At 37.5% G+C, this 16,033-nt stretch overlaps 1 protein-coding gene and 1 long non-coding RNA gene across 2 annotated transcripts; one reads left to right on the top strand and one right to left on the bottom strand.

Annotated features, from left to right (window-relative positions):
* Window positions 1-8,106: 8,106 nt before the first annotated feature.
* Window positions 8,107-15,877, bottom strand: LOC105440339. The gene is made up of 4 exons (XM_030986021.1): window positions 15,647-15,877; window positions 9,882-9,970; window positions 8,367-9,317; window positions 8,107-8,134 (listed from the first exon to the last, which is right to left on the bottom strand). Exons 1-4 carry the CDS (start codon window positions 15,815-15,817, stop codon window positions 8,107-8,109), a joined length of 1,239 nt encoding a protein of 412 aa, XP_030841881.1. The 5' UTR covers window positions 15,818-15,877.
* LOC115924123 lies at window positions 13,559-14,896 on the top strand. Its single transcript, XR_004064203.1, has 2 exons — window positions 13,559-14,138; window positions 14,479-14,896. It is a non-coding gene; the product is annotated as an uncharacterized LOC115924123 (long non-coding RNA).
* Window positions 15,878-16,033: the final 156 nt, after the last annotated feature.

The raw sequence follows: 16,033 nt of genomic DNA, 5'->3' as shown, positions 1-16,033 counted from the left end.
CATTCTGATCTATATAATTGTTCATTTAGTCTGTAAGCACCACCTAGACTAATTCCCAGTTAATTTGTCTTAGGCCTATGCCTATTTCGTCTAGGCCTACCACCCATTAATGTCTAATATCATAATAATTTGATGATTATTATCATATATGATTAAATAATTATTAGACCATATGGATAGTAGACAAAATGGGCATTAGGCAAACTGGGAATTAGACTGAATGAGCCATAGACCAATTGGGTAGTAGACTTATTGCAGATTAGTCCAAAGTGGAAATTAGACCAAATGACTACCAGTATTACATTAGCCTGAGACCAAATGATAAGTAGATGAAGTGATTATTAGACCATGTGGATAGTAGACGGGCTGGGTGTAGACCATATAGGAATAGAGCAATTGAGTATATAGTAGAGGTACGTTACTGGCTGTAGAGTAGACCAAACGGCAATAAACCTTACTGTCAACTAAGAGTTAAGTATGATTCTGTCCACGGAATCACTTTTGATCTGAGATTGATATTTTTCAAACCTGGAAGTGATTTTGTGAATTCTTGTATCCGAAATAAAAAAATGAAATTCATGACTACATTGTACCTCAAATTTTACATACAACAGAATGAAGTCCCAGTTTGATATGTAAACTAATCTCAAACTATAACCATTATTTTACATAATCTAAAATTGATCTACAAATACCCCAACGTTTTTCAATTTAGGGGCACCTCAAAGGGGCGGGTATAGGTAGGTAGCATGAACTTGAGAAACAGCTTGGTGTGAGGGAGAAAGAGAGAGAAAGAGAGAGAGAGAGAGAGAGCGACGGAACAAAAGGCGGGAAAAGAAGGAAGAGAAGAAGAGATGAAAATGCAAGAAAGACTGAGAGAGAGAGAGAGATATGAATTAAATTTATTTATTATTTTAAAAAACGCTACACTGTGACTAACGGGTCGGCAACGTATTGAAACCGGGATGGACGAAAGTGTAGGAAAAAAAACACTATGAAATTGTCTTTAGAGAGAAAGAGAGATGAATTCTTAAAGGGAATGATAGCGGATGTGTGAATTTCAAGGAGAAAATGACAATTTCTATCTTTTGAGATTCCATGGCCCCTGCATCCCACAATGATAGAAGTGGTTCCCAATTCGAGTGTGCGTGTTCGTGTTGTGCGCAGACTGGACGTGCGTGAGAGAGAGAGAGAGAGAGAGAGAGAGAGAGAGAGAGAGAGAGATTTCCAAGGAAGTAAAACCATCAAGGCAGTGCAAATGTTTGTATTCGCTCAAAACAGCTATCTTACAATTTATGAATTGCTAAAACTCGAGAGCACCCGGGGCTCCGCCCTCTGGACCCAGAGTGGGGGCGCTTAGGCGGGCCATTATTCTATAAACTTGTCTTTAAGAAACTGCTCTACTGTTTGAAACAGCTGAACCAATTAGCTTCTCAGCTAGTAACCAATTGTTTATTTATAAATGTTGCAATAATTACGAATAATTAAGCACCGATTAGCAATTTATTTTCGAAAGCAGTGCGTGTCGAAGAAATTTTTGACATGGGTTGCACCGTTCAAACATTTCGGCATTGGTGCATGTAATGTGAAAAGTTTCATTGTCTTATGCTTAGATAGGTTATGGTGGCCCTGAAGGGACATCGCGAATAGACTAAATCGTGAAAAATATGCGATAAAATTCACGATATCGTCAATTTTATCGCATATTTTTCACGAAGAAATTCACGAAATTGACGATATCGTGAACTTTATCGTGAACTTTTCACGATGAAATTGACGATATCGTGAATTTTATCGTGAAAAGTTCACGATAAAGTTCACGATATCGTGTACTCTATCGTGACGGGCGCTTCGTAAACAAAACCAGCCCTAGCTGGGGGAGACAGAGAGAAGGAAAAAAGGGAAAGGGAAAGAGAAGATAAAAGGAAAGAAAGAATAATAAGAAGAAAAGAGGGAAACGGGGGGGGGCGAAGGGCTCTTGCCTCCTCCTCACTCCCCCCCCCCCCCCCGCCAAAAAATAAATAAGGAGAGAGAGAAGGGAAAGGGAAAGGGAAAGGAAATATAAAAGGAAAGAAAGAAGAGGAAGAAGGAAAGAGGGAAACGGGGGAAGGGCGAAAGGCTCTTACCTCCCCCCCCCCCCCCGCCAAAAAAATAAATAAGAGAGAGAGAGAGAGAGAGAGAGAGAGAAGGGAAAGGGAAAGAAAGAAGAGGAATAAGAGGGAAACAGGGGAAGGGCGAAGGGCTCTTGCCTCCTCCCCCCCCCCCCCGCCAAAAATAAATAAGAGAGAGAAGGGAAAGGGAAAGAAAATATAAAAGGAAAGAAAGAAGAGGAAGAAGAAGAAGAAAAGAGGGAAACGGGGGCGAAGGGCTCTTACATCCCCCCGCCCAAAAAATAAATAAGAGAGAGAGAGAGAGAAGGGAAAGGGAAAGAGAATAAAAAAGGAAAGGAAGAAGAATAAGAAGAAAAGAGGGGCTCTTGCCTCCTCCCCCCTCCCGCGCCAACAAATAAATAGGAGAGAGACAGAGAGATAGAGAGAAGGGAAAGGGAAAGGGAAAGAAAATATAAAAGGAAAGAAAGAAGAAGAAGACGGAAAGAGGGAAACGGGGGAAGGGCGAAAGGCTCTTACCTCCCCCTCCCCCTCCCCCTCCCGCCATAAAGGGAAAGAGAAGGGAGAGGGAAAGAAAATATAAAAGGAAAGAAAGAAGAGGAAAAAGAATAAGAAAAGAGGGAAACAGGGGCGAAGGGCTCTTGCCTCTTTTCTTTTCTTTCTTTTCCTTTCTTTCCTATTCTCCCTCTTTTTCGTTTTTCTCTTTCTTTCTTCTCTTTCCCTTTCCTTCTCTCCCTCTCTCTTATTTATTTTTTGGCGGGGGGCGGGGGGACGAGGCAAAAGCCCTTTGCCCCCGTTTCCCTCTTTTCTTCTTCTTCCTCTTCTTTCTTTCCTTTTATCTTCTCTTTCCCTTTTCCTTTCCCTTCTCTCTCTCTCTCTGATTTATTTTTTGGCGGGGGGGGGAGGGGGGGCAAGAGTCCTTCGCCCTTCCCCCGTTTTCCTCTTTTCTTCTTCTTCCTCTTCTTTCTTTCCTTTTATCTTCTCTTTCCCTTTCCCTTCTCTCTCTCTCTCTGATTTATTTTTTGGCGGGGAGGGGGTGGAGTGAGGAGGAGGCAAGAGCCCTTCGCCCCCCCCCCGTTTCCCTCTTTTCTTCTTATTATTCTTTCTTTCCTTTTATCTTCTCTTTCCCTTTCCCTTTTTTCCTTCTCTCTGCTCTCCGGCCCCCAGCTAGGGCTGGTTTTGTTTACGAAGCGCCCGTCAGGAGAGTACACGATAGAGTACACGATAGAGTACACGATAAAATTGACGATATCGTGAACTTTATATCGTGAACTTTTCACGATAAAATTCACGATATCGTCAATTTCATCGTGAAAAGTTCACGATAAAGTTCACGATATCGTCAATTTCGTGAATTTCTTCGTGAAAAATATGCGATAAAATTGACGATATCGTGAATTTTATCGCATATTTTTCACGATTTAGTCTATTCGCGATGTCCCTTCAGGGCCACCATAGATAATGATCATATAATAAAAGGACATATATTTATTTTTGAAACCCAATAATTTTTGCTGATTTTTAATCATCCATACTGTAATGTATCTGTGTGTCTTCAACACAATGCTGAATCGAATGTATGGGTTGTATGGAATAACAATAATTATATTTGTAAGTTTCACAATCCAACTGTCCTGTCTATCTTGTATATTGTGTACTATATGAAAAATGAGGGATATTGAATGGTGAAAAAAAAGAAAAGAAAGTTCGGATGAGAGGGGAGGTAAGGGGAAATTAGTGTTTTACAGCAATTGAGAATACTTCGCAAAAAGATACTTTTATTGAAAAGAGTTGAATGGGCTCAATTTAATTCACCTTATCCTTTTTTTCACATCTCTCTCCCTCTCTGTATTTATCTCTTTTTTCCTCTCTCTATCCCTTTTTCTATCTGTATCTTTCCATCTTTCTCTCTCTTTCTATATCCCTCTCTCTTTATTGATGAACAGGGATACCCCTTGCTCTTGATTCTTCTATCTTTTAATTGATTACTTCTCAACTTTCACATAATTTTCTGATGACTGGAATGGAAATAACAAATACTACATTGACCACAAAAAAAAATAGAATAAAAAGCAGAAACAACAAGTAAAGTGTGTGTGTGTGTGAGAGAGAGAGAGACAGAGAGAGAGACTGAAAAATACAAAAAATAATGGCAGTCACTTTGGTAAAATCTACAAAAATTCAAAAATTCATAAGGGGTTAGTCCTATAAAATGTATCTCCTTTATGTTCACACCTAATTTGTATCTCATTTTCTCTTTCATCTTTCATCCATACTTCGCTGCTCCTATTTTCCAAATAATCACAAGTAAGATAAATCATATTTCATTTGATTTTCAGATTTATTCAAACTTCCCACTCAAATTTGAGTCTTATCAAGGTTAAAGTTATCAATACAGTATATATTATAGGGGTGTATATATAGATTGAATGAAAAAGATTAAAAATATACCCTAACCAGATGTAATGAGCATTTCAATAAGATGAATATATGCTTTTATGTACATGCATACAGTCGTATTTTACATTTGCTTTACATCAGTTTCCCACACTTCAGAATTAGCATTAGCACTTGAATATATGAACCAAAAAAATTAAGAATTTCCTAAGTAATGTTAAATTTTACCGAGGCCATAGGCTGAAGATGAAATATAATTGTAAAAGGGGATTTCTGAATTTGGAGGTGAATAAATGTTACACTGAATAACAAAATGCATGCAATACTTTTGCGTAGAGAACTAGAAGAGATCACTTTTGCACGTGTTATGACATTCAAAATAAGGTTGCTATATTGCAGAGTCATGCAAATATAACAGAATGTTGTGTGTCATGTGACACCATTTCAGCTATAAGATACAAATACACCATCATCAAACTACACTAGCTAGTAAATTCTTTTGTTTCATTTGTACATCATAATGTTTAAATATCTAAGGCACCGCAAAATTTATTTTTGAAATTCATAATCATTCAAGTTACATAGAAAGACCTGTATTGTACATCCTTTTGCATGACATAATTCAGAATAAACTCACAGATCTGAGCGATTTGCATTGTCTATTACGAAAATCAGAGTGGATTATGAAAATGACATCACTTGATCAGAAGAGGATGGTGATAAAAAGGCAAGGTAATGGAATGCTCATGAGAGTATAGTGTCTACGTTTGTATCTTAATTATAAGCCAATCAGGAATGCAAACTTACTAAAATATAAAACGTATTTACAAGGCAAGTATGGTAAAGATATACAAGTTCAAAATATACATGTATCATAGCATTGCATAATCATAATCTGGAATATGTATCATCAAAATTATTGAAATCCAGTACAGAATACAAATAGAATAAACATGTATCGTACAATTATAGCAGCGTATTTATATGTACACTGGAATGATGTAAAGAAAATCCAGGAAAATATTTCCTCAAATGGATTTAATATAGTACTGGTGGATATAGTTAAACATGTACAAACAATAATCCATTTTTAATTAAATATCACACTGATAACTCGGGCATGTTACATTGACAAAACAGACATTCATCTTAAACTTGTAGCAGCATATTTGCATATACACTGAAATGATGTAAAGAAAATCCAGGAAAATATTTACTCAAATGGATTTAATATAGTACTGGTGGATATAGTTAAACATGTACAAACAATAATCCATTTTTAATTACATATAACACTGATAACTCGGGCATGTTACATTGACAAAACAGACATGTATCTTAAACTTGTAGCAGCATATTTACATATACATTGAAATGATATCCAAAAAAATCCAGGAAAATATTTCCTCAAATGGATTTAATATAGTACTGGTGGATGTAGTTAAACATGTACAAACAATAATCCATTTCAAATTAAATATCACACTGATAATTCAGGGATGTTACATTGACAAAAGAGACATGTATCTTAAACTTGTAGCAGCATCCACTATGAATATGACGGACAAAGAAAGCGGACAAAATATATGTTCCTCAGGTAGACAAAGGAACATCCCTTCACTGCTATTATCTAAAAATGTGTAGAACAGGTGAATATGCATGTGACACCTGTTCTACACATTTTTACATAATAGCAGTGAAGGGATGTTCCTTTGTCTACCTGAGAAACTGTATATTTTGTCCGCTTTCTTTGTCCGTCATATTCATAGTGATCTACACTGGAATGATGTAAAGAAAAATCCAGGAAAATATTTCCTCAGATGGATTTTAAAATCTAGAACTGGATGTAGTTAATTACAAACAATAATCCACGTCAGACAAAATGTTTCACTGATAACTCGGGCCTTTATTCATACACCCTTACCAGACAAAGCCAGTTCTCAACTATCATGTTGAGTTCTATCAAGTTCATAGACAAGATGTCTGGAGCAATGTGGGTATTAACATCTGGGTATTTCTGGTAACAAATTCACAAATTGATTTAGATTCTACTTCATTATATTTTGTATTGAACATGGGTAATGACATTGACAAATACAGTGACATTTCGATAAGATAATTTGAACAATTACATACTTTAACTCATAACTCACTTTGTGAAAGTTGAGTGGTATTTCATACATTGCATGCAAATCACCTTCTATTGTATATTGTTCATATGCTTTATGTAATGGCAACAACTGAATTTCAAAATGGACCAATAAAATTAATCTGAATGAATGAACAAAGTGGTAAAAGTCTACAATACACAATACACCTTTCCAGGTCTGCCCAATCCTCCCCCTCCCCCTCCCTCTCTCACATGGTGCAACTGCAAGTCTACTGAATAATACACATATACTTGGTACATGGACTACATAATTGTCTAATGCACTAACATCCTTGACAAGGCATTATTCAACATTTGCCACTCTCCACCCAGGTGTACATCGGCACCCGATATGCCAAAGTGGGACATATTTGGAGGCGGCCTAGGACCAGGGTAATACAGTTTGAGCGCAAGGTGCGTCATGGCTTGACAGCATCACTATATCAGAAGCCACCGTTACTATCATTATATCAACTAGTTGCTGGCCATGTCACCTTCTATTTACAGGCATAATGCATGATCTTAGCCAAGTAAATAATGACCCCCTATTTAGAGTATTTTCAGAAAACATTTCCACACAACATGACCCCTTTCTGCATAAAAACAGGTACACAATGGGCTCTTGATGCAACTCTGTTTTGGGCTTATTAAGTACACATTCACAAACATTGTGACAATATTATGATCCCTTTCTCTTCAAATGTTTATTCTTAACACCAGGGCCCCATTTCACAAAACTTGTAATCAATGACAACTGACAGTTTTAGTAATAACTAGCTAGTGAAATCCTTGCTTCTAATTGGTTAATTATCAGCACATTTGTCAATGACTTTTGTCATTTGTCATTGAAAAAAGGCTGTGAGAAGCAGGTCGCTGATAGTGGGCTGTACTCATCTAGGTGCAAAAGAAGAAAACAGTCCGTTTACCCCCTTTTACCCACAATTTCTTGCTACCAGTCCAGGGTCCCATTTCACAAAACTTGTTATCAATGACAAATTACAGTTTTTGTTATAAGCTAGTGAAATCCTTGCTTCTGCTTGGTTAATTAATTATCAGCAGATTTGTACCGTAACTGATTTTTGTCATTTGTTATTGAAAAAGGCTTTGTGAAACAGGTCCCAGAACTTTCAACTCACAGGCTAGCCGACACACATGCATGGACACCCCAAATCTAGGTCCGGACCCCCAGAATTTGGATGTTTTTACATAGGGCTAATGCATACAGACTGTAACAAGTTAAATCTGAACCTCTTTTCCAAATAACAGTTAGTGTGGAGCCCTGTATCATACATACACGTACATACAAGATGAAGTGTTACCAGTGGGACACTGTCGTAATCTACCAATACCATTGCAACTAGACTTCATACTTTGATTGCTTCTCTGAAGTTTGGGGATCATCCTGTGGAACTCTTGACTGAGTACAAGTAGCTTGCCTCTTGTAAGGCCTGATCACGCTACTGCTACAATCTCTGTGTGTCTGAGGGAATTGAAATACAGTATCTGGAGTATTGTCAACATGCTGTTGAGGGTAGTCTGATGGTGGTAATGTCCTTCTTGGATAGTGTACATCACCCATGGGTTGCTGTTGAGGGTAATCTGATGGTGGTAATGTCCTTCTTGGATAGTGTACATCACCCATGTGTTGCTGTTGAGGGTGGTCTGATGGTGGTAATGTCCTTCTTGGATAGTGTACATTGGCCGTGGGTTGCTGTTGAGGGTGGTCTGATGGTGGTAATGTCCTTCTTGGATAGTGTACATCACCCATGGGTAGTTGTTGAGGGTGGTCTGATGGTGGCAATGTCCTTCTTGGAGAGTGTACATTGGCCGTGGGTTGCTGTTTAGGGTGGTCCCTACCAGTACTGCTTGTACTTTGGATCGAGGATGAAAAGTTGGTGGAATGTCTAGCACCTGTGCACTCAGGAACAGGTTGTGGATACTGTGTTGGTGAAAGGTACCCTGCAGACATGGTAAGTTGATCATGTCTTGAGACTGGAGGGTTACACAACAAAGCGGAGCTGGATGTAGAGGCATGGTAGGATTGAGTGCCGTGACCCTGACTTGACCAAGGCATGGTGGTACGTGTAGCACCTGTGCTCTCAGGAACCGGTGGTGGATACTGTGATGGTGAAAGGTACCCTGCGGACATGGTAGGTTGATCATGTCTTGAGACTGGAGGGTTAGGAGATGCAGAACTTGACATAGTGGCACTGTAGGTAGGATTGTAGTAAGCCGCTCTATACTCAGGACTGCAATTATAACCACTGCATGGCTCATTTGGAGCAGGGGTCTGGTACCCAGCGGACATATCTGATTGGAGATTGGAAGGCATAAATTGGGGCTGACTAGGCCCAGGATTCCACGGTGGTGCATTATTCTCTAAATAGACTGGCCAAATACCAGTCTGATTCCTCAATGTACCTGGCTGTTGTACAGCTTGCCTCACAAGAGCATTATCCAAAGACTCTTGCAAGACTGGAATATTGGCACCTAACCCTCTTGATAAGGTGTCAAGGTAAACACTGGCGTTGGCATGTAGTGGGTTCACATGACTAATGCTTGCCCCGGTTTCTTGATACGTTGCTCTTGATTGCTCTGATGAGACATTTCTTGTGTTGTATGTGTTGCCATGGTGACTGTCTCTTAATCGTTGGAGAGGTGACCTGAAATATGGTTGATAAGGACTGTATTAAGGAATTATGGGAAACTGAGTAACGTTTAAATTATCTCAGTCTGCTAAAGTGAGCTAAAAAAAACACGGATTTGTTATTACAATCTGTTTGCAAGATGAGAAATAAGAAATTAACTACTATTGGCCTATTGAAAGTACTAGTCTCAAGATATATTTTGATTAGTGGCACCTAAGAAAAAGAAAAAAGAAAAAAGAAATAAAAGAGACTACATTCCCTCCCCCATCCATTAAAAAAAAAATGTACATGTATACATCTAAAGAACATCAAAATTCAACAAGTTTTAACTTGATAGATTCCACTTTACAGTAGGGAATTTGTTAAATAAAACCGTTACTGAATATTTAGTTCTGTCCGATAAAAAGGTAAATAGTATCAAAATATTGCATGCTCCCAGCAGGGGTATCAGCATTGTAGGTTTTCTTAGTATTCCATTAGAGGCTGTTTTCTATATCGCACTATTCATGAAAAGTCTAAATGTTGTTATCTGAGTTTGTTATATTTTTTTTTAATAACATACCGGTATACTTTACTGACCTTGAGAGGGTGTGAAGAAATGAGTTCAAGTCATCTTGAATAACTCCATTCAACCTGAAGTTTCCCTTCCTGATCTGAGGAAAACAACCCTGTAACATATAATAGCAACATTGCTTGTAAACTTTGTATCAGTTTCCAGTAAGTGGATCTATTTCATTCTTGCATATAATCTATTTTCTTGGGAATATACACTCAAGAGCTACAGTTACATCCCTTAAACAAAATGAAAAAATAAAAATAAAGTATGGACAATTACAAAAAGGTAGAGTAAGAAAAATGTTGCGCAGTAGATAAATCACAATCATCATCTTACATCACATATGAGACCTTTCGGGATGAATGAATGTGGCGGGGAGGGGGGTATCCCCAAAATGCCTGTTTTTTTTTTCACAGGAAAAGTGTCCCTTTTTCTTTGTAAGAAGTGCCACTTCCCATTTTAATAAGTGCCCTATTCACCTCAGACAAGCGCCCTTTTATTTTGACACCTGCTTTTTTTCTTTCGACAAGTTCCCTTTTTTCTTTGCAATAAGTGTCCATTTACCATTCTCATAAGAACTTCACATCTGATAGATGCCCCTTTTCTTTCAATGAATGCCCCTTTTCCTATATAAATAAGTGCCCATTTTATATTCTCATAAGTGCCTTTTTCAATCTCTGATAATCCTTTTTCATCTGTGATAATTACCTTTTTACTTTGAGACGTGCTCCTTTCCTTTTCTAATAAATGTCTTTATCCCTTTTGATAAGTGTCCCCTTTGCCTTTCACCCAAAAATGTGCCCGTAATTTAAAGCAACTAAGGGCACCGTATGTTTCTTATCAAAGGTCTTTTCAGTCTTTCATGATTAGATTGTTCTTATAACCCCATCAGGCTTGTTTTTCCTCTTTATAAGATATAATTTTCGCACTGCAACCTCACAAATGTCAAAATTTCAAAGGAATATTCAGACCATCACACCCAACTGCAAAGTATGCTTCTTAGCAGAATCTTGTACTATGGAAAGAGAGAAGCATATATTGAAATCACCCCTGATAATTTAATCACAATATAGGGGTATATGCCAATGTCTGAAAATATAATATTTTCGCTTTGAAATTTCCCAAGAGAGTGCCTTTTTTGTTGCCCCTCCCCCCCCCCCCCCCCCTCCCACTTGGAAGATGCTCCGCCACCCCTGTTGTGACGGCTCATGCCATAGTGAATATCCGCCATATACATGTATGACATGCGATTGGGCTTATTTTAGTGAATTTGGCACGCCAAATTACTTGCTGGAAATATTTCGCATGTTGTTAAACTTGCAAACAATGATTTGTGGAATTCATAATAGTGAATCCTCGCGAAAATAACTACTTCTAAACAGTAATGCAAGGACAATGAGCCTCGGGACAATTACCCCCTAGACAATAACTCCCCCCAGGTCAATTAAGGGATGTTGACTAGGGATGACGGGGCTTTCCTCAAGGGAACAGGGGGTGGTGGTATGTGGAGGGGTTCCCACGGAAGAACTTTTTCAATTCAATAAACTTAAATCATACTTTAGCACAATGTAGAAATATCAATTGAAAGTTGCTTTTTTTTTAACAATTATCTAAAACAGGTGTGGAGGAGAAGGGGGAAATAACAGAAAAGGGCAACTTACAGAAGGTGAAAATGAGGTGGAAAAAAGCTTTCTAAGACATTAGTATATCCCTACTATATTGTTCTTGAATAGCAGCCCACAACAGCCCATATGTATACCTGCATGGATGATGTCTTTGCTTTCAATGTAGAGTAGAACTCAAGACACACATGTCTGATTTTGATTGTAATACATCCATCGGTTCTAATGATAACGGGATCAAAAGCTATTTTTGCATATATAATGAGCCCCATGACCTTTGACTGTGACCTTGACCTCATGACCCCAAAATCTAATCAGTTCATTGCCTCAGCAAGATACATACATGTCCTGACTTTCATGGTAATCTGTCCATCTGTTCTTATGATAATGTGATCACAAGCTATTTTTGCATACATATTGAGCCGTGACCTTTGACCTTTAACCTTATGACCCCAAACTATAATCAATTAATTGGCTCTGCAAGATACATACATGACCTAAGTAGGGCAGGAATCCATCTATCAGTTCTTGAGATAACGCAATCACAAGCTTTTTTTGCATATATAATGAGTCCTGTGACCTTTGACCTTTGATATCGTAACCCCAAAATCTAATCAATTCATTGGCTCTGCAAGTTACATACATGACCAAAGTTTGGTAGGAATCCATCAGACGGTTCTTGAGATAACGTGATAACGAGAGTGGGACGTACGGACGGACGGACAACCCGAAAACATAATGCCTCCGGCTACTTCGTAACGGAGGCATTACAATAAAAATAAAAATAAAAAAGGGCGACTTGCAGAGAAGAGAAGAAAAGAAAAGGGGGAGAAGGAGCGTTGGTAATAATACAATAAATCGAATACATCTGCTGAATGAATGCAGGTACTTTCATGGATGGGTAAACAATGCTTTCACACGTTCAAATTTCAACTGAATCAGTACATGTGTAGTTTGCTTTAATCCATTGTTCCAATATACCAAGTGAATGGCCTTTTAAAAAGGGTGTTTGGAGAAAAAAACATATATACATGTGCACTTTACAACTATTACTGCCGTTTCTTTCTTGCAATGACCCTCCATGACATGTACATTAGGACACACATACCTGTATGGATGATGCCTTTGCTTTCAATGCAGAGTAGAACTCCTCATTGAGAAACCCTCCAAGTGTCAGGTCAGTCAGGTTGGGCATAGAACACAGTGCTTCTGCTAGGAGATGTAATGAGGCTAGTGTGGGACACAGGAGACCAAGCTCGACAGTCTGGACCTGCATTGTTTGTCAATATATTTAAGCATCACATCTATTCATCCATATGTTTTACTCACTAATTTCTGACTGTATTCTAACATTTCACCCAAATTCCATTAATTACATAGTTGTATTCATAATAACATTCTCAACAAAAATGATTGAATAGATTTTATTTTCAAATTCAATTCTTGTCTACTGAGAAAAAGAATACACTAAAGTTTCTATGGAGAGGATTATGTAGTAAAGGTAATTTATTTTTAAATTCCTTATGTATTCTTTATAGGGCTTCCAACCTGTTTGCATTAATGAGTCCTACTCCTACTTACACTGAAATTTATAATACCAATAGATATGCATTTGCTATTAATGTATTAAAGGTATTCATAACTCTGGATTTCATATGCACAAGACCCTTAAAGTCAGGAGGTTTGTTGCCATGGTTCAGTTTGGTTAATTCAAGCCTCTATAAAAAATGGCTCTTAAAAAACTATATGGCATATTTTTACTATCAATCAAACTTGGAAATGGTTGAATTTTTATTATTAGTCAAATCAATGTCAATTTTAGACACACTTGAATTTCAACTAAATCAGTACATGTGTAGTTTGCTTTATTCCATGTTTCATGACTGTTCCAAAGGGTGATTGGAGAAGGAAATAAACACATACCGTTATATACATGTGCACCATATAAATATTACTGCTGCTTCTGTCATTCAATGACCCTCCATCACATTTGGACGCACATACCTGTATGGATGATGCCTTTGCTTTCAATGTAGAGAAGAATTCCTCATAGAAAACCCCTCCAAGTTTCAGGTCAGTCAGGTTTGGCATAGAACACAGCACTTCTGCTAGTTGTGATGAGGCTGATGTGGGAGACAGGAGTGCATCAAGCCTGAGAGTCTGGACCTGCATTGTTTGTGCATATATTTAAGCATCATGCACGTCTATACATGCATATGTTTTACTCACTAATTTCTGACTGTAATCTTACATTTTATACTGTGAGGATCTTATTCAAATTAGGTAGTTCTTTGTGAGCCCATGTAAGTTATACAAGGATCATATGCAAATTAGATGTTCTTTTGTGAGCCCACTTATGAACAGGTGCTTAATGTAGATTTCCACTTCACTAGATGAATAGTTAGGTGTATTCAAGTGTACACAATATCTAGGTTCTGTCAGGTGTATAGAATTGCAGACTCTTTGTATGACACATTTTCATTTGTGTGTGCTAGTAAAAATGCACATGCAGACTGCTCACTTGGATAATTGATCTTGAAGAGAGAGGTCTGTGTTACAGTTTTGGGGGGTATTTCCAAGGAAAGGAACCGGCGGGGTGTGGTGCCATGCAACCCAGTGCATGCTGAGACTGTTCTTCCCTCTTCTCAATGCCGAATTGTAAGTACATTTTTATACATCATTGCATGTAAACCTAGGTCATTTTTATATGCTTAAACAGTCATTGTTATGGTCATTTAGAGAGGATAATGTGAAGTTGTTTTATTACCGAATGATATGTATTTTGTTTGGCTGAGTCCTTTAAAATATGGACATTTAAAGAGGATAGATATGAAGCTGTTTTATATCCGAATGATATGTATTTTGTGTGTGGCCGAGTCCTTTAAAATATGGACACTTTTGCTAATGTTGGAAACCGATGTAATACAAGTGGTATTGTGCATTTTTGTGTTAATTTTAGGACCTATGCTATTAAGATTCCGGTCTTTTATTAATTTAGACGGCGGTCAACGTACGGGTCAACCTCGGCCATATATATAGTCAACCTTGGACGACGTATACTCGAGCAACCTCGGCTAGGACAGAGTCGGGTGTTTCAAGGTCGTTCAAGAGTTATCTTCAACCAGATCAACGGGGCGCATCTCTAGCTTTCCACTGTTCAAGGTAATCATTCGCCGTCGCTACTGGTCAACACACGTTCGTCATTGCAGTCGTCGCATATAGTTTCATCGAAGTATCAACGTTAAATGAACTCAGAGAAGACAAACATTTATTTAAGCTTCATTGAATGCCAGTATCCTATTTACAGATAATTATTATTTTGTAAACGACAATAATATGATGTGTTCTATTTGGGCAAGGATATTTGTAATATCCTCCTTGATTTGAGTTACATTAAATGTTTCATTCAACCAATATTTCTGGAATCCTTTGGTAGTATTATTCAGAGTGGTTAAGTAGCCTATTCTAGATTAGTGAGCTAATACAAGCGAGCTATCGCACGTGACATATACAAATTCCTCAAATTACATAGTTGTATTCATAATAACATTCTCAACAAAACGATTGAATAGCTTTTATATCAAATTCAATTCTTGTCTATTGAGAAAAAGAACACACTAAAGTTTCTATTGAGAGGATTATTTAGTAAAGGCAATTTTTTAAAATAATTCCTTATGTATTCTTTATAGGGCTTCCAACCTGTTTGCATTGATAAGTCCTACTCCTACTTACACTGAAGTTCATAATACCAATAAATATATATTTGCTGTTAATGTATTAAAGGTATTCATATCTCTGGATTTTATATGCACAAGATCCCTAAGTCAGAAGGTTTGTTGCTATGGTTCATTTTGGTAAGTTCAAGCCTCTATAAAAAATGGCTCTTAAAAAACTATATGACATATTTTTACTATCAATCAAACTTGGAAAAAGTTGAATTTTGATTATTAGTCAAATCAATGTCAATCTTAGACACACTTGAATTTCAACTGTATCAGTACATGTGTAGTTTGCTTTATTCCATATTTCATGACTTTTCCAAAGGGTGATTGGAGAAGAAAAAAAAAAACATACTGGTATATACTGTACATGTGCACCATGTAACTATTACTGCTGTTTCTGTCGATCAATGAACCTCCATGACATTTACATAAGGACACACATACCTGTATGGATGATGCCTTTGCTTTCAATGCAGAGTAGAACTCCTTATAGATATGCCCTTTAAGTGTCAGGTTAGTCAGGTTGGGCATAGAACACAGTGCTTCTGCTAGGAGATGTAATGAGGATGGTGTGGGACACTGGAGACCATAAAGCTTGAGAGTCTGGACCTGCATTGTTTGTCAATATATTTAAGCATTATGTCTATACATGCATATGATTTACTCACTAATTTCTGACTGTATTCTAACATTTCAGCCAAATTATATTTATTACATAGTTTTATTCATAACATTCTCCAAAAAAAAAATTGAATAGATTTTATTTTCAAATTCAATTCTTGTCTATTGAGAAAAAGAACACACTAAAGTTTGTATTAAGAGGATTCTTTA

Source organism: Strongylocentrotus purpuratus, unplaced genomic scaffold, assembly GCF_000002235.5.
Source record: "Strongylocentrotus purpuratus isolate Spur 01 unplaced genomic scaffold, Spur_5.0 spur5_scaffold_15, whole genome shotgun sequence".
Lineage (NCBI taxonomy): Eukaryota > Metazoa > Echinodermata > Echinoidea > Camarodonta > Strongylocentrotidae > Strongylocentrotus > Strongylocentrotus purpuratus.
The sequence above is the reverse complement of the archived record's forward strand: the minus strand, read 5'-3'. Positions and strand labels throughout refer to the sequence as shown.

Excerpts from the sequence above, each read along its gene's own strand:
- LOC105440339 (XM_030986021.1), bottom strand. The coding sequence starts at position 15,817 with ATGCAGGTCCAGACTCTCAAGCTTTATGGTCTCCAGTGTCCCACACCA. Across the intron at positions 9,318-9,881 it reads TTTCTTCACACCCTCTCAAG|GTCACCTCTCCAACGATTAA; the intron begins GTCAGTAAAGTA and ends ACCATATTTCAG. Across the intron at positions 8,135-8,366 it reads CCATCAGACCACCCTCAACA|ACACACAGAGATTGTAGCAG; the intron begins GCAACCCACGGC and ends CAATTCCCTCAG.